The sequence below is a fragment of the Phymastichus coffea genome, unplaced genomic scaffold (assembly GCF_024137745.1).
Source record: "Phymastichus coffea isolate CEN01 unplaced genomic scaffold, Cenicafe_Pcof_1.1 PCOF00043, whole genome shotgun sequence".
Taxonomy (NCBI): domain Eukaryota; kingdom Metazoa; phylum Arthropoda; class Insecta; order Hymenoptera; family Eulophidae; genus Phymastichus; species Phymastichus coffea.
The window spans coordinates 1,715,136-1,734,373 of record NW_026706854.1 but is presented as its reverse complement, the minus strand read 5'-3'; the positions used below and the strand labels follow the sequence as shown (position 1 = coordinate 1,734,373).

The 19,238-nt window shown below is 43.5% G+C and overlaps 1 protein-coding gene across 2 annotated transcripts in view; it reads right to left on the bottom strand.

The window, feature by feature from the left end:
• LOC131664350 (acetylcholine receptor subunit alpha-like) overlaps positions 1–12,332 on the bottom strand; it is a 67,703-nt gene extending 55,371 nt beyond the window's left edge. For both annotated transcript variants that reach the window (XM_058935368.1, XM_058935369.1), the window contains exons 1-2: positions 12,198–12,332; positions 10,194–10,529 (exon numbers count right to left, since the gene is read on the bottom strand). In XM_058935368.1, coding sequence (XP_058791351.1) covers positions 10,194–10,397 — 204 coding nt within the window. In that variant the 5' untranslated portion in view covers positions 10,398–10,529; positions 12,198–12,332. The remainder of the gene's footprint in view (positions 1–10,193; positions 10,530–12,197) is intronic.
• Between the last annotated feature and the right edge of the window lie 6,906 nt (positions 12,333–19,238).

The window sequence follows — 19,238 nt, the reverse complement described above, 5'->3', positions numbered from 1 at the left end:
TCCGCAGGCCTATATGGTTTCAAGGCTCATTTGCACCGAATTCATGCGCGACTACCTTCCCACTCTCGCTGCTATTTCGCTATAATTGGCCGGTTATACCTATCTCCGATAAACACTAATCATCACGTGCGATGCGCGTGCCGCGCCTTCAATCGAATCATAATCACCTGATATTCTCTCGCTCTTTCGCCGCCAGAATCACGCCTACGTCCATCCGGCCAGTTAGGCCGAAGAAACGAAGCGAGGATTTTTCTTACGTTCGAGCGAATATCATCTCGGACTATAATGAGGTTTTAGCTGCTCAAGCAATTTTCCACCCGAAGGCATATCGCGTGTAAGAGTTCAATTAAAAGTCATCTCGATCTTAATTACGTTTGCGCTCTCTCTCTCTCTCTTTTTCTTATTGACTCGACTCTCACTACCAAGTTTCTCATTTAATCGTCTCGCAGTTATATTGTCTTAAATCATCGACAAATTCAAATATTCCATCAGCTTGGTTTGTCGGTTTTAATCGAAATACAAATAGTTCAGATGGAACGCCAAGTTTGACTAACAATGAAAAAAAAAAAAAAACTAGTAAATTCTTCCCAAGGGTCTGAGGATATAAACTAGCTAATGAATGCAGTCACGTGCACGAATATAACAACACCGGTAGGGAAGCGACTCTCAGCGGCGGCAATCTAACGAGCAGCCTCCACGAGCGTATCTGTGTAGTATAACGCCGCCGCGAATTTAATCTGCTAAATACCCGACGGTTTTGCCGCCGTTACCTCGCCTATGTGTTTGCACAACGCTGAGAGATGAGACAGGCCGGTGATATGCCGACTTCATCTAGTTCAACACCCTCAACAATTAATTAATTAAATAATGCTTCGCATTGCACTCGGAGAGAATCAAACAATGATGTTGGATAAAATATTCGTCTCGTACGACTGACCGGATGTAACAAGAAAAGTAATTGTACGTGTCTGAGGAGGGCGTATGCTTGAGGCTGAAGAGTTGCCAGTTCGTCTAGCAAAAACTTTGCGATCGACGGCAATTAGCATGCAATTCTTCTCCCGCACGTAAAATTCTCAGTCGAATGATTCGTGGGGAGCCAGGTTCATTCTTCCTCTCAAGAGAGGAGAAGCTCTTGCTACACGTATACGTATACGTAATTCAGAAAAAGAAGAAGAGGGCAGAAGAAAACTTTCGGACCCCTCTGGGCAGAAGTTCGCTAGTGTGGAGCTTGCGAAAAGCTTTTACGGTCACTTTGTTAAGCTTCACTCTAGCACACGTTGATGTATACCCGTATATATACAAGCATTGCTTTAAAAATTATTGAGCGTCTTGCCGGCCATAGAGGGAAATGGAATATTGAAAAGTTTGATGAGCTCTGCTCTCAATTGCAATTGAAGAGCGCCGAGAAAACGAGCGAGAGCTTATGCAGCGCCTGCAACTGGGACGCGAATGCGAACATTACGCTCGCGGAGAAGAGGCGGCTATCGTGAAAACGCAGGCTTTTATAAACCAGAAAGTTCATTCAGTCCATCACGAGAAAATGGATTTGTCTTGGACCCGTTATTCCAGCCGGCCCCCTTTCGACGAAGGAGAAACAAGAATACTTTTCAAACGAAATGCCTGCCTCGTGTTAAAAGCGGGATCGAGTCACTTTCTCTCGTTAGCTCGTTTTTCCTCGCTGCTATACTCTCTCGTCCCTCGTCAAGGCGTCCGTCTTGCACGCGAGAAAACGACTCCTCGAGTTCGATTACCGGTCGGTCAATCGCGCGGGCGCCAGCGGAAGAAACAAAAATATTAGTCGGGAGAAAACACACGCGCGCGCTTACCCAACTTCGTTAGATTTCCAATACGCCGATAGAGTTGGGATGGCGGAGCTTTATTTTAGCACGCGACGAGAATAATCCAGCCAAGTCGCGGGCTCGGAAAGGGGCAGAAAATTGACTCAGTCTACTTGTATTTTATTTCGAGGAGGGATATATTTAGAATGCAAAATTATTAGGACGCGTAACGAGAATAGATTATTAAAATCATTCGCTTTTAAGATCGTTAAAAAAAAAGATGGAAAACTCGTCCCTTTTTCGAGGGTGGAGAGGAGATCGCGAACAAAGGCATGGCACAATAGCTCGGCAATCATCGTAAGGAAACAGAAATAAGAGAAACTCTGAGAACAGCTGAGAAAATGAAGTCCGCGAGAGAAAAGAGACTTATTAATTATTCCGTTTTCGGAATGATTGTGTAAAACAATGCTTCTAGTGCTTGTATGCTCTGGCGATGGTAATTAGGACGTAGCAGTTGGCCGAGTGGAAGGAGCGCTTATCTTTGCTGCTGCTGCTGCTGCTGCTGCTGCTGCTGCTGCTGCTGCTCGGCCAGCTCTGATCTTTTCCACGCTGATTGAGCTATCCCTCTCTCCCTCGTCGCTTGACGATTGACTGTCGCCTCTTTGTTTTTCATTTTTACTCATTAACGCCGCAGAATGGTCTTTTGATCGTTGATGACGAACGAGGATATCGCTTTGAGGCTAGGCTATTTGATATTGTCGTCGCTCTTAATGAGTAGCTCGGTGAAGACGACACTGTCGGTGTTTAGTGAATCTCTCGCAAATCCACCATGGACCGATTACCACGCGATAGAAAATGACGCGCGTTTGCGTTTTGTCAGCTAAATCTTCGCATGCCGTGAAAAAAACATTATTCTTTGGCAGAGGGACAAATCATGGTGAGCTTGCGGTGGCATTAGTGAAAATTCCGCGCAGCTGGTTCCATTAGCCTTGCTCCTCGTGAGAGTGCAGCGTCAAGTGCATGAAATATGTAGGGTAAAGGAGAAAGAGGCTCTTTCACAGGAAAGAGTATGATCATTCGTTATCTTATCGCGTGTGAAAGTTTCCTTTCTCGGCCCCTTCTGAGAGGCTGGACTCGGACTATGCAAACTAGCGGGGTTTGTTTACAAGTTTATCATTGTTCCGATTCGATATATATCTTCTGATTGTACCTCGATGACGTGGATTTATACGAGAATTGAGCGCGAAATCATATTAAACAAATTTTTGAAAAATTGAATAGTGACGTGAACATTGTGATATTGTTTTTCGGACGTGGAAACATTTAGCCAAATCTCATTTTTCAAACGTTGGGTATGTAGATACACAATCGGGATTTATTAACGATTCATAATACAGATTGACGTATCGACAGATTTGATTATTTGAAAATTTTATCGCAGTTGCAGATAGGTCTTGAGTGAAATCGGATTATTGAGTTGAAGCTTGCTTTATTGAAGAATGAACTGACAGTAATAGAAATTTCTGTTGCGTCGTGAAAAAATTATAATATTAGTAGAAAAATTAGTTGTCAGATATTAAAATTAGATAGTGGCTTTCTCGAACGTCAGCATAGTTACCGAGGGCGCACTGCAATCGATATTCTTTCATCTCAGTTGAAAAAAAAACTTACTGCTAAACGTAACATACATCTAGGTCTCTTTATTTGTATTATTAAGATCGTTAAAACATAAAGATTTCATACATCCTCTTGGCAGCCAGTATTTACGAAATAAATAGCACCTGTACGCACTTGCCTCATCGAAAATGTTTGTATACATCGACAGCACGTGGCAAGCATTCGGCAATTTCGGTGGAAGCAAGCTTGCGGCGCGACCGATTAAAGTCGATGTAGCGCAATTAGAGCGAATTACACAGTCTGAAACTCAATCCCGTATAAAATTGACAGGACGACTTATCGCGCCGCGGGTTCCCTGCCTACCCGGTTTAATTTTCCAATATAGAGGCGTAATTACGGCTTGATCGAACTGCGAGAGTCGCCGCCGTAGCCGTCGCGCCAGTGAATAGGTCGCTGGCATTTTCATCGGGCGAGGGCGCACGCGCGCGTGGAGAAAATTGAAAAATTATTGTTATCTCAACGAGACTCCTCTTCTTTACCTCACTCTCGGAAGGAAATTCAATAGACGTCGCATCCGCTATAGAGATTGCGTGCGTGTTTCCTTTTTTTATATCCTTTTACGCCCCGTCATCGATCCGCTCCTCGATCAAATTAAGCATTCGCATTTCCTGCCGGCCTTCGCGCGATAAAACTCGGCAGGAGCGTTCAACTGATATAAGTAAACACTCGGCTGGATATATACACGGTAAATTTGCGTTTTTCATTTTGCGTTGCTTTGAGAGGCCCCTGCAGCCGTTTGACACTCGGCCTCAAACGTGCACATACTTCTCCAGCAGCGACGACGACGATGTTTACAAAGCGCGACACACTGGACGCCAAGCTGTTTTTTTTTTCACTCGCTACAGCTTTTTCGCTCCCTCTCTCCCTCTTTTTTGATCGTCGCAATGGTCAGTCGCCACATGAACTCTTTGTGAGGATCGTTTTTGATTAACTTTTTCAACGTTCCGGACTGTGGCTCCTAGTTACTCTCGTTTTTTGTTATCTGCATGGGCTGATCGGCTACTATACGAGCTTGCTTTTATTATTATTACTATTATTATTAATTTTATTACGTTAGCGAATAGGTAGATTTTTCAAAAATAATCTTTGCTATACAGAAATGGAGGAGGTTGCTGGACGCGATATAATTGCTCGTGAAGCTGATTTGGACGCGTGCAATCATGAGCTGTGTGTTATCACGCGTAGTAATGCAAAGTTCATTACAACAAGTAGCATCTCGCGCAAATAACGAGCAATCGATAATTACAATGCAGTTTTGATTGCGCAAGAGATAGACACTGATTGCTCGGAAACTCGTCAGAGACTCGCTTGGTGTGTAGGTGTGCGCGAGGGAGGCGCGAGAGAGTCGCGCGGAAAGTTTGGTCCAGCTAGTTTGCCGCTCGTACATAGAGCGCGGCGCGCGACAAGCTAATGAGTTTCCAGTGAAAAGCGAACGAAAAAAATGTGGGAGAAATTTGTTTCGCGGCGTCAAACGTCGAGCTCTAATTTATGCTAAACTCGCACACGACACGTCGAAGAGCGAGCTTTAAATTATAATTACGCAACTAATTTTCGCGCGTGTGTATACCCGGCAAAGCGGATTTTCCTTCTTAATTAATTCACCCGCGCTTTTGCGCTGATTTATTTTCAAATGAAAACCAGAATCAGCCTTCCCTCCCAATTATATTTTATCGGAGCGCGTACGCAAGAAATGTTTTTAATGCGGTCTAATAGAGTGGGACACGAGTATTTTGCCGCTAATTCATGATAATTTAATTATAATTCGATTGGAATTCGGTCACTATCTCGTTCTAGATTTATTAGCTCTATGTTTCGTTTGATAAGAATAATTATGATACGCAGAGTGAGAGCGTTGTTTCCGAATTCGCCTCGACATTTGTTTTTCGCACTACAATAAATTTGGCAAGTGCGCAGGCACGCCGGTATTTTTAATGAATGTTTGTCAAGCATTGCTCGCGTTCCGCGCAGATTTATTGAAAATCAAAATGCGCCAAGTATTTATTATCTTCGGGCTTTCAACGTTCCTCGAACATTTATTATAGCTCTTTTTATATTTTCAACTCAACAGCTTTTGAGATTCATATCGATGGTGTGCGCTTTCTTTTTGCCCTGTAATCCTCTTAATAATTTCTCTCTCTCTCTCTCTCTCTCTCTCTCTCTCTCTCTCTCTCTCTCTCTCTCTCTCTCCCTTTCTCTTTCTCTTTCTCTTCGACCCTTATTCACATTCATATTTGAAAGGAACCTCCCTATAAACTCGCCGAGAGAGAATAAAAAAACGGAAAGGAGAGTGAAAGAGTTAAGTGGAAAACTGGCTCTGAAGATCGGCAACTTTATGCCGAGACGCACTTCAACGAATGGAACGCCCGAGTGGAAAACTTGGATGAAGCCCGCGCCTTTTGCCATGAAACTCCGACGCAATAAGAAACAAGCGCTCGTGGGCATTTATTTCTCTTTCTTTTCAATTGAAAAGCTCGCGCGCCGACGATCGGAAAAAAGAAGCGGCGGCTAATTTTCCAATCCGGATTTCCACCGGCACTGTCTCGCTTCTTGCGAACGCGTGCGTGCCAGGCGCGCATTGTTCTAATTCTAATTTACATGCGGGTCGGTGCCCGGCGCCGGGCTCGTATAACCCGGTGCATTGTTTTCTCGCCAGCTCGCGAATGGAACGGCTACTTGCGCATAACCGTCGACGTTTTCATTACGCCACGTGCAATCGCTTTGGTCTCGTTAGAATTCAGACGTATTTATTTGGACTCGTCATTCCGAATGGCTCAAATCAATTTAGAATGCTTTCTTGTTCATCGATCATTTCTCATTTTTTCTCGTCAAATTAGCATTAAAATTTGAAGTTAAAAAGCAACGAGTAGAAAGCAGTCATATTACGAAGATACCGAACGACAGATTCACTCGTCCGCAAATGCGCACGTGTGCAAAGGGAGTATTAAAAATTTAACGGTATTCAGGCAACATTGTCATTTGCACCCGGTTCCTCGTTGAGATAGCGGTCTCGTTTCGCATTTGATAGAGTTTTATAACTCTCTTTGAAGTGCTCATGCTTATAGCTTAAGAATAACGCTATAAAAGTACATCGAAAAAAAAGGAAAGAACCTCGTAAAATGCCCCACGCCTCTCGCGTTTAAATGTAAAGGGAAGAGTGTTCGAGATTCTGCAGTAGCAACCGAGTCTAGCCAAAGAACAGATCATTAACCATTTGCCTTGATGTCAAATCGCACAGCACGGGTCGCATTGCAAAGAAAAGAAACGCGACGGAAGTGGAAGTCAGAGTGTACGTTAGTCGACAAAAGAGGTTTCGGGCCGTGTGCGAGTTCAGCATAATGCAGAGGCGGTTCACGTGCTCGTCGGAGATTCATAATACGTGGCAGAGGTTTGCTACTCGTGAGAGAGAGAGTGCCGAGTTCTTCAACCCCGAAGTGAGGAAACTGGGACGAGGTCTGATGGAGTAGCAGAGACGAGGAAACGCGACTCGACAAATAAGTATTTTGATAAAAAAATATCTACTCCGTACCGCCTCGGGCCTGAGAATCTTCTATTCCACGCATTCGCTCTCGAATCAGCTGGCTTCTTCCCTTCATTTTCTCCTTAACGCTTGCTTAACAAGTTTCGCTCGTCACCCTCGCATCTCCGCGACAGCATGACTGGTTCAATTACCGAGAATGAATGTGGCGCTCCGCTGCTTCCTGCAGTTTTGCTATGATTAATGGTGTCAATGCTATTGTGCGTTGCTGTGAGTTGTACAGCTGTTGTGCCATGCGTAATTCGAAGAAATCACGGAATTGAATACATCATCTCGTCGCACGACAAAAACAGAAACAATTTACGTAATGTCCTCAACAATTCCAAGTGCCATGTTATACTTGCTTTGCATTTCCAGTAGAACGAGTCAAGTTCGGTCGGACGCCATGTAGCGTAATTTTTCCATTGTGCGAATTTCGCATTCGCTAGGTATAAAATTAAATAGCACGAGGATGAAAAGAAAGCAAGATAATAGAGAACAAAAGAGTATAGCGTCCGCGAGGCGAAAATAAAAGTAAGCGACATTGCCGCGTCGTGCGAAGCAGCCGCGCCCGCTGCCGTGTGTATTGTTTTAAATAATTTTCGACGGCAACTTGCGAAAACTTTTAGCCGAGAGAGTTCTCATTGCGGCGAACTATCATAACCAATTCGACCCAGCATCCCATCGCGCGCGAGAAACTTGGAGCGACTGCAAACGAAGGCAAAAAAAAATGAACACACGAAAGAAGTAAGGCGGGGGAGGAAGGGAGAAGGGATAATGAAGGAGTTGCAAGCAAAGTGCTCTTCTGGCGACCACGAAACAACTGCTCTTGACGCTTAGCACGCGTGTGCTAACTTTGCGACTGCATTCTCGTTAATCAATCGTTGCGCTGAAACGCGAGCTTAAGAAGCCTTAATTGGATTAGGTTCGCGGCTTTTGCCCATTTTTCAATCTTGACGAACGAGCATGCGTGACACTTTCATTTGCACGATCGTACCATCCATATTTCTTACAAGATATGCCAAGAATATATGGGACTGATCGATTTCGAAGACAGGGCGATGTTTTTGTCAGTGTGACACGACCCCACGAGACGACGGACTCGTACCCCCTTCTCGCTTCTCTTTCTCTCTTTCGCTCTCTGACGAAGATTTATTGGAGACAGACAGATGTACACAAACGCCAAAATGCGTCTCCGGGATTAAAGTATCACGGATGCAGCTATATGCTCATCTCGCGTGCCTGCGTGCCTGGGATGAGTGATCACGTGACGGAGATTTTGTATGCCACCTATTATGTATCTACTCCAATGTATCTTTATAGGGCTTCTTTCGGAGAAAGCTTGTACGTGGAATTCCAATACGTCAACATTGTTGTATCTCAGTCTTTCTTTGGATTTTTTTTGTCACTTTATGTTCGCGTACGTCGAAAGATGAACACTTTTGAATAAATAAATAAATAAATCGATAAATTCTTAGAATAAGTGCAACACTTTTTGTCTCGTCAAATGAAAAATTCGTTCGCAAGGTTGTTCAATTATGCAATACCAGCCGGAAGAATGTCATTAGAAAAAAGTGTCCGCGAATCCAATTTTTCGCCCAAGAACACTTTGAGAAAAATTCGATAGTGAGGAAGGGGGATTAAAGGATCAGACTTTTCCTTGAGAAAAATCTCGAGCTTCCAAGAACTAGTCGTCATTCCATCTGAAACGGGATACGACAAAGAGCTCGTGTGCGGTACACCAAGCGTCGGCCAACTTTTTCGAACGAAATCCATGCTCGTTTTGCAATAACAAAAAAGAATGAGGTAAAAAAGTTAGGATGATCATTTATCACGACACGCGGACTCGCCGCTTAATTGCTTGCCTCTCGATTTATTTCCGCGACGACGCGACGGTGTGGAGGGTCGGCGCATTTGCATGCGAGTCGCGGCGTGCGCGCCTCTCGAAGGATATAGGCAGTCGAATGAATAATTCGGTTGTCTCCCCATCTCACCTCCCCCTCTCCGCTCTTTCGTCCCTCCCTCCGGCCTCTTTTCCACGGATAAATAATTTCCGCGCTCGTGCCCGCGCCTAATTGAGAGCCATTCACTTTAATTGCTCAAAGGGCCACTACAAGCCCGCGAGGTAAGCTAGAGTCGCGCCTGCATTATTCAAACATCTTAAGCTTCAACTCCCGCGCAGCTTTTATATGTTTCCAAGGGAAAACGAAGAAGCAGCTGCTTTATAAAGCGAAAGTTACGCGCGGCAGATCGATCGACTGTATATTTTCTCTTTCTTTCGCATTGCCAGATATTTGCTTTAGCGGCGAAGGATGTTTTCGATGACTCTAATGGAATCGCCCGACAAAGCGAATCTCTCCCCGACCGTCCAGTCGTTCGTGCGCAACGCCATTTCAAAGCCCTGTAGGTGCACTGTTGTTTCACCGAGACGTCCGAACCCCGGTCTCGAGGGTCTCGCCGATGTTTTTCCCCTAGGCCGCGTCGCCGTGCCCTATTCTCTGTTTTTCGAACAGGCAAATACTGAGCCGTCGCGCCGCGAGGATCCAACGCGCGTTCGTCTTGGGATTTAATTAGGTCGGGGAGCGGGGCCGCAGCGCGAGATTGCACCCGAAAGGAAAAAATCACCCTAATAAGCGCGCATCCTTGGGCCGGTTTTTTTAATTAAAAGAGCGGCCGCTAATTCCTCAGCGCGCAGCTTTGCCTTCTCTATCTCTTTTGCTTGGCAACGCCGAGTGATAAAAATCGGCGAGCTTTTAAATCATACGAACGAGGCCATTAGTTCGTAGTTGTAATTTTCGTCTTATCGCGCGACCCAGCTTTGCAGCGGAAAAATAAACACATCGCCCGCGCACTTTGCACTCGTTATTTCCCCAAAGAGTTCACGTCGGCGTTGTTGCGCTGTTTTCCTTTTTCACGGATGCGCCAGTCAATTAGTCATATGTTTTCATTCTCCAAATTGCGCACCTGAATTCGTGCGCTTCGATCGGGATCGGGGTTGTTGGGCCACAGAATTTCCATCACTTTGTAAATCGAATATAAAATTATTGCATTCCGATAGGTTTCGCGGAGAAAGCATTGCGAAGCACAAGAAGCCGGTCGCCCGAGTTGCAGCAATTGTTCGCGCGCGACTCGACAGGTACAGCGTGCAAAGGAGATGAAAAGAAGAAGAAGAAGAAGAAGAAGAAGAAGAAGAAGAAGAAGAAGAAGAAGAAGAGTGAACTTACGACATCGATGAGCTGCGACAGTTTGAGCTTGATGCAGACCCTGAGCACGTCGGACGTGTTGACGACGGGCCTGACGAGTTTATTGTAATTGGACAGCAGATCGTCGTAGAGGCGCTTGGCGTCGGGGTTGCCGGCGACGGCGCCGTGCACCACAAGTGCCGAAAGCAGCCAGACACGTATGGTCTCGCCAATGCTCGGGGTCATCGCGCGGCCGCTGCCACCACCTCGTCGCGAAGTCCTCGACCTCGACGATGACGACGTCGCCGTGACGAGCCACCACGGCACGCCACGCCCGAGCCACCAGCTATCCAGCGTGACGACAACGCCTCGCCCACCCTATAACAGTAGCAACAACACTGTCACTGCAATCCCTCTCGCTTTTTCCAGTTGGCTACGACTTTTGTAATCGCCAAGTTTTATTGTTTTTGCCTTCACGTCGAGCACTAGCTTACAATCTCAATTATTTGGAACGGGAAATTGCCTTTTTTTTAGCTGGCTTCGCAGTGACGAGAAACTCGGCCGTAACTCAGTTATGCGCGCGCGCCGGAGTTGAAATTTAGTGTATCCGTGATGGGTGCGTTCGTTTGAAACTCGATTCCCAAGTAGTAGCCGTGAGCTTGCAACTTTTCGAATAATTCTTCATCAAGATTCACGCGCACCCTTTTCACGAAAAAACTACGAGCGAGTAAGGCGTCAGTTGGTGAAACTCGATTTCTTACCATCAACTTTACAACCCAACCCAGACTTTCACTTGTAATCGCGATTTACGCGCGCTCTCGTCTCCAGAAACTACGACAATCGCCAAGAAGAAAGAAAACACCGGCGGCAAGTCAGCCGTGAAATGTCGCGTTGTTTAAAAGAGCTTTTTCCTGTCTGAAAAGAGAGCGTCTTTGCGCGAGCAGTCGGCAAATCCGGATTAACGCGCGCGCAAGCTCGCGAGTCATTATTGCCTGCATGTGAGACTAGTCGTAGTGGGTTCCGAGCAATTGTACCGCTTGTAAAAAAGAGTAGCGTTCGGCCGACCTAGAAACCTTCCGTTTCCTCGCTCGCGCGTTGCCATTAAAACGAGCGCTTATCAATTTGGCTGGGGATATAGTGGCACGTGATATTTCATTTGGCGCGCGCGAACGTGGCTTGCTGGCGCGCCTCGATATGCGACGTATAAAGCCGTGCGTGGAGTGACATTCGCGAAAATTCGGTTTAAGCTGACTGCGAAAGAGAAGAAAGCAAGTAGGTTTACACGAAGACAAATGAGCCGAGGTATTCATACGCTCGACGCACGCTATATACAACGCATTTTACATACGAACGGCGCGAGATGATGAATGGGAGGCTACGCAGGTATAGAAAAAACCGAGTGTCGTTGGTTGCTCATGAATACAGGCTTGAAAATCCAAACGCTTAACATAATTGAAGAAGCTTGCGCGCTTGCGCTTCTCCTCTTTCGGCGTCTCTTTGTGCACTCTTTTTTTCCACCATTCGTTACCTTATACATATTAATCAATCTCGAAACGGCTGAATTCGTCTACTTAGTGAAACTCAAAGCGCTGAATAATTGACGGTCTTTCTCGCGCTGTCGCAACAATGCTAATGTCCCCTTTCATCACCCTAATTGCGAAGATTCAATGCAATTGAGAAACGAACGACAGCTACTTGACAGACAATCGGAGAAAGCCTCGTGAGAAATTGATTTCCTGTCCCTTCTTTTTTCTCCTTTCGGCACGAAACTCAAGAGTCGTTCTTGGTTTTTCTTCCTTCAAAGGGCAAAACAGTCGAAGATTAAGAAGGATCGAAATGAGACAATAAAAAAAAAAAAAAGAAAGAAAACAACGCCTCGCACATTTTTGACAAACGAGTACTCGAAAAAAGAGTAAATATTAAGAAAACACCCGCGCGTTTTCGACAACGTTTCACGCGCGAAAAATTAGGAGCGACGCGGAAAATCGTTGGTCTTCGCGAGACGGCCGCGCGTCGGTCGAAGCAGATTCATCTAAAGACACGTACACTGACCTAAGCTCGCGCACTGGCTCCAGTCCCAGCACGCTGCTCGCAAGCAAGTCAAGTCAAGTTGTTTCGCGCGCGAGAGAGAGAGAGAGAGAAAGTGAGAGAGGACCGGCCTCCGCACTGGCACGCACTGCACCCACGACTGAAGCGCGAAGCGGAGCTGTACCAGAGGGCCACCCCACGGACAGCACGAGAGAGAAGTGCCCGAGGGCCGCCAGGGGGCGACACCCCACCGCGCCACCCCCTTCGCGCTATCACGCTCTCGTTTTCTCTCTCTCTCCCTCTCTCGCGTTCTCTGCGTGTACGTATGCGACTCTTCGCATTCAGACAAGCTCCTTGCCTATTTATCTGCCTGCATGTGACTTCGTGCCGTCGTGTCGTGCTACATGTGCCATCACTTCGCATGATGCTGCTTTTCCCTTCTTTCCTCATTTCTTCGATACTCACTGTTTCATGAGCCGTTTTCGTCTCCGAATTTACGATAACGCTGCCATCACGCATTGGAAACGACGTTATTGGGCGGCACGTTTCATCCCGTATCAGGAATAATTTATCTTGGAAAGCCTGGAAAAAACGTCGTGTTGAATTTTTCTTTCAACTTCGCTTTCAAGATTAGACTCATGGTAAGCTTAGAAATAGTAATAAAATTGACAATCATAAATTGGAACGAATGGGACTGTAATACCCTGGTAATCTCACGATGACTGTGTACAACTCGATAAGTATGTGCTATTTTTATTTTACAGTTCTTCCGAATCGATTCTCATTCAAGAGCCCTCGGCTCGCCCTATTGGCATCCGAGGGAATCTTTTTTATTTCGGCTTTCATTACTTTTCGAAAATCATAGCGTTCTCCAACCAACTTACAAAGTTCCTCTCGAAGTCTTGTCGCTGTGCACAATAGGTGTCAATGGCAGTACAAGCCGCAATGACCATCCGTGCGCGAATACTTTCGCCTCTGCAGAAGCAAACTCTAGGCAGTAAAAAAAAGAAAGGAGACTGGAATTGACTCGTTATCGTAGCGCGCGGTACTCGACAATATAATTGAAAATAGCGCTCGCGACACACATTCCGTGGTGTCTGGCGCGAAAAGTATAGCGGTAGCCGCGACGACGATGAAATTGGCCGAACGAGCTTTATTAGTGGTCGAGGGCGAGACAGAGAAAGACAAAGGGTAGTGGGGGAGCGACTTTGGAGTAGAGTCTTGGCATGCGACCAGTAATCCCCCTTGGATCAGCATTACCGACACTGCACTTTAAGCCTCGTCGCCTCACTTGGCTTCGGCCGCCAACCGCTCAAGCTCTCGATAGCCCTCTTGTGCCTCGACTCTCATCACTTTTTTCCACTTGGCGAGCGCTTTCTCTCTCTCTCTCTCTCTCTTTCTCCCTCTTTCTATAGCGACAATGCATTTCTGAGTGAAACCTCGATTTTTCTTACGCTTCGACAGACCCACCCCCAATAGCCACGATATATAATGCTAATGTTACGTTTTTTTTCCTACTTTTTCCTTCCAGGCGTCGTTATAATCTGTCATCCGGTCTCATTGACACGGTTTTTCTGATCAAACTACCCTGCGTTTGTAATCTTCAATTAAAATACTTTGATGTTACAGTATTGCATTTCAATTTGTCACGCATCTACGACGAGAAATAAAACGAACTCCGCTATTGTAAAAAAGCTTCCAGCACAAAAAAAGTTTTCCCGGGAGATTGACAGTTTTCTCTGTTATATGCCGCGCATATTCTACGTTACATCGATGTTCTTTATATCGAGTTTCTGCCATGTTTCCATTTGAATCTTAATGAAGACGGAAAGCTTTGCATTTGCGATGCGTATGCATCATGTTTCACTTTCAAAAGAACGCCCGCATGCTACATCATCCCACGCGCACACACGTACTCCAGAGCTAGCTTGCCTGTTTATTCTCTCCAGCATACGAATCAGCTCAGATGTTCTGCATTTGCCGATTAAATTATGTGCTAATCAAAGTTTCTTCATTCTCCGCCTTCAGAACGCAGCCGCGGGACACAATGCGCGCGCGAGCGTTGGTAAATTTTATCTTTCTGCGCCTTCGAAAAATAAATAAATGAACAAAAAAAAATAAATCGGAAGTTTGTCGTCTTGACGCCCTGGCAACTCGTCAAAGCGTGAAAATGAAGTATGAAAGGAGCCCGAGCGCAAAATCCACTCCCCCGCGTGCGAGAAAGTTCTAAAAGCCTTGCGGCTATACGCGTCTTCTTCCATGAAGGTGTGCCTGAGTAAACTTGTCATTTCTGTTGCTCGATAATGTACAAGTTTTTCGCACTGTCGCGATAAAAAAAAAACAAGAAAGCTCTTCTTCTCCGGACGTAAAAAAAAGGAAGCGGGAGGGATTGCGCGGAATTTTTCAATAAAAATGTAAATACGATAATCGGCTCGGACGCGGCACATGCCGCCGCGAGTGCGGGCAAAAAAAAGCCGCGCTTTTGCATGCCAACTTGCAGCTGCCTAAATGCAGCTGCCTCGCTCCGTATCGATAATACGCTCGTCGACCTTCCGTCTCACAAAAGGTAATCGCATTGAAGAAATGCACATTTAGCTTTATGGCATTACTTCTCGAAGGTAGCGATGGAGGTCCTCTGCGGGCTCTGCTCCACGAACGAATATTAAGATACTCAAAGTCAAAATGCTATTGCCGTGGGACCCAATAGTTTCTTCTGTTCGGTTATATTGCTGACGGCTGCGCGTAAACGATACACTTTATTTATTGTATAAATTAAATAGGGGACCCTTCTGTTGAAGTATAATTTCATTGGAACTGATTCGATCGAAAATATCGAAGTATACCAGCACAATGAATCAAAAGCAATTAAAAAAAATCATAAAAGCGGCATCTGCGAATAATAGATATGTACAGATTCATAAAAAATTCCTTTTGTTCAGCTCTTGAATTTCAATTGTCTAGAAAAAAAGTTTAACCGTTATCCTTCGATTTTCTGCGTCAAAAAAGAAAAAAAAATCTCTAACCTAATTTTCTTCTGAAAAGCATTTCCGCATAACTACCACCGCTACGAGAGCAAATGCCCCATCGTTTTCTCAATTGAAAAACGTAGACACGAGCGTTGCATATCGATTTCGAATTTATCGTGAAAACTCCGTACACAGACGTACGCGTAACGAAAAAAAGAGAGAGGGGAAGAAAAATAAAGGTACAAAGCCGCAGAGAATTTTAAGAGACACGATTTCAAGCGATGGGGAAAATCGCGAGAAAGCCAAAGTGTCATAGGTCATCGAAATAGGTTTCCGAGAGCGAGAGAGACAGAGAGAGCATAAGGAAGGGGAGGAGGTGGAAGAGGCCGGACATCCGGGGCGCGACACTGCAGTGATTCGGCAGTCCCTCGGAGGCCCCTCCGTTTCCAGAGCAGCAGCTGCCAAATACGATGCTATGTCTAAACTACAGGGCTGTGGTAAGGGGCCAATCGGCTGATGTCACGTCGAGCATTAAAGGCATTCAGCGCACAAGTGTAACGATACATACGTCGCACACTCGAGGGATTAGTTAAGGGATTTTGTCGTGATTGCGATTTGGCGCTTTTGAATTTTCACCTTACTCTAATGTTGCGCATCTAAGCTTTCAAGGTGGTTTTCTTCTAGCACTTACCAACTACATTTCCTTATACGTAAAGATGTTGAAGCTTTCGAGTAACAGTATCTTGAGTTATTGATGGAATGTATTAAAGCAAAGCGAATTTGTTAGAGTACATAGCTTTCTATAAATTTTATTAAAGACTAAATATGTTATGAGTCCAAATAACAAAGTTTAATTTTTTTTTATTTGGATTGTATCTTAATTTGGATTCATAGGATACTGATGATCTTTTTCATAGATAATTTATTAAGCCAATGGTTGATCTCCATAAATTTAAATATGACACAAAACCAAGTCTGTCAAGTGAAGAGTCACTATAAATTTATGTCTATAGAATGTTCTGCGGAAATTGACATTTTCTCGTGGAAAACTTTTTTCAATTACCTTCTACAATTCGAGCTTATAGGAAGTTAAAGAAAGTAAGAAATATTTTACTAGCATTAAAAAAATGAGTGTCCGACTAAAATATTTACTCACAGAAGTGACTTTTTTTTATTGTTAGATGAAGTACATAAATACTTCATTTTGATATACTATTATTCAAATGAGGGATTATATTGATCATAAGCATCCTTCAGCAATAAATCCTGCATAGGGTACGAAGAATCTCTGATTGACATTCACTCTGCTGTTTACGCAGAATATAAAAAGCATTATGAGCAAAAAACCCTCGTTCGCGTGATGTTATATACGTAATTTATATCGATGTTATTAACGCATGTTATCCTCGTGAAATTAATTTTAGTTCAACACGCTAGTTTTTTTTTGTTGTATTCCAAAAATATTGTTTGATCAAAAAAATTAATTTGGAAACGTATATTTGGCAATTCCAACAAATTATTACTTATTGGAAATTAGTGGCTGACCAATATTGATTTTTACTACTTGTACATTTTTATGCTATTTTTAAGTATTAAGATGATTACGTCATGTAGTAGTTTGATATCAAGAATGATTACAGCTTTGTAGTATGTAGACTATAAAATATGGAATAGTTACCTGGACACCTTGCTATAACTGCTAACTGGTCCTACAGTTGCCATTGAACGGTACAATACTTTGCTTCAATGATTTAGGCTTTTGCCGAAAGAGTGAGCTAGCGATATCTTTGTATCAAATTCAAAGATAATTATTTGAACTTGTTCAATTATTACAATTAACGGGATACTTTTGAAAAAGGTTTGATCAATATTCTTTCATTTATAAAAATTTTATATTTTGGTTTTTGCTATAATTTAATTTACGATTTTTCCATTCTAACGTGCTGACAAATTCTAAATAATCGATTGTTTTTTTAATTTCCGCCGTCGAAGTTACGCAAAAATTTCCTATAATTCTCCAATTTGTCAAAGTCAAGAGTATATTTTTGAAAAGCTCAGCAAAGTAGATAAATCTGCAATGTTTATAGCGCTTGCGCACTGGGAAGCTCGTAGTAGTTATTTTCCGATACACCAGTTTATACGTGGAATATGTATTTTTATCCGTATATAAATGCAGCAGTAATCGAAGGTAACACCGTTTATTTTTTTTGTTACGCATTTTATTAATAATTATGAGATTATCAATGCATAAAGTTCCTTTAGTTTTTATAAAAAATGTTTCAATAGTTCCAGAATAATTCCAATCTAACCTCCTAAAAATTACTTTTTTAATATTCATTTGTATTATAATTCAGATAGACTCAATAAAATAGTATTATATAATGTTTCGCGATATTATGTCTATCGAGACGATTTGGGATCCTATTGCGATCTTCAATTACTCGACAGAGTATGAATTTGCCACTATAGTATTAAATGATCCGTTATCGTTGCATCACAACAATGTGCCGCCTTCATGGGAGAAAGGTGAATCAATTCAGCGAAACATTCGTTTAAAGATGACATAATGTTGATATTATTGCAAATAATGAGCTTTACAGTGGCAGTGGACGGCGGAACAAATTAATGGCTGGATTATTGAGATGACAAAGTGATTAGCGTTTTGTCGGGACAATTCAAAAAGTACTCGTACCTGCCTACTCTGATGACAGGTGACATGGATAGCATCCGATCAGACATGTTGGAATAATTACAGTCTACGGAAACAAATATAATATATACCCCAGATAAACATAAAACTGATTACACTAAAGCTATCGTTCAACTTGCTCGGTACACTTCAACCAATGACATAAAAGTATCCAACTTTCATACACCGCCGACATCTTTCTAAAGTCAATGAGTCAATGAGGCGAGTTATTATTTTTAACAGTTAAATGTAATTTATGTGTTTGCCGAAACTGCTGGATGATTAGATTAGATCGTCTCCAATGTGAATACATTGTATAAATCCTGTAGCATAATAAGTAATGTGCCTGTAAGATTGTCAACTTTAATATTTTAATAAATAAGATTGAAAACAATCACTAATGATTTTTTCATTATTAATTAGCGGATTCAAATTGCTTCTGATTCATTGACCTGGTTGCTGCAGTCGGGAAAACACAAAGATTTTAATAATAAATAAAAGTTGGTGCGCTATGCCTTTTTGCACTTTGATTAATTGCTTTACAACGATAGGCCTCAGGAATTTGAGTAAGTTGACGGTGAAAAACACCTTAGTTCTGTTTTTTTCTTTTATTTTGTCACGAGTAGTGTAATCCAGATAAAAGTTGCTTGAAATTTGGCGGATTATTAAGTAATTCAAACATTTATGACGGTTTAGCGGAAGTTACGATCACAACCGATGTCTCAGACACGTGGATTATGGTAATCGAAAAACTTGTTAAATTGAAAGAGTAGTTGCTCGTCTAATGAAATTATGGCATTTATCAACGCACAAAAAGTACTCAATCAATCAATAACCTTTCCATTTTGTCAGCAAAAAAGTAACTGCTTTTTTCTCCCTTCGTCATTCGGCGAAAAGAAAAAATTTGCCCTCGTAATAAAAATACGTAGCCAGTTAATATGGAACACGTGGCAGCTAATTGTCGATATCGATCCGCTGGGATAGGAGCGTAAATTTAGTTTTGCCTTGCACACGGGGCGACAAATAAAGAGGGAAAGATATCATCTCCCCCCCCCCTCCCTAGAAAGGGAGCTCGCGTGAATTACTGCCGTTACAAAAGGTTAGAAGCCGACGTCATTGACAAAAATGTTAAAATACACGTGGACGAGAGGAAGAGAGAGAGAGAGAGAGAGAGAGAGAGAGAGAGAGAGAGAGAGAGAGAGAGAGAGAGAGAGAGAGAGAGAGAGAGAGAGAGAGAGAGAGAGAGAGAGAGAGAGAAACTCGAGCACAGTCTTTAATAGAGTGCGCCCACTCGGTTTGTTGCGCAGATATACGCAAGACCACCGGCTAACGGACTGTAAGTCGAGGAAGAGGGGATGCCGTGCCGCCAAGGCGATCAGCTGTTGTAGCTCGAGCGTGTTTACA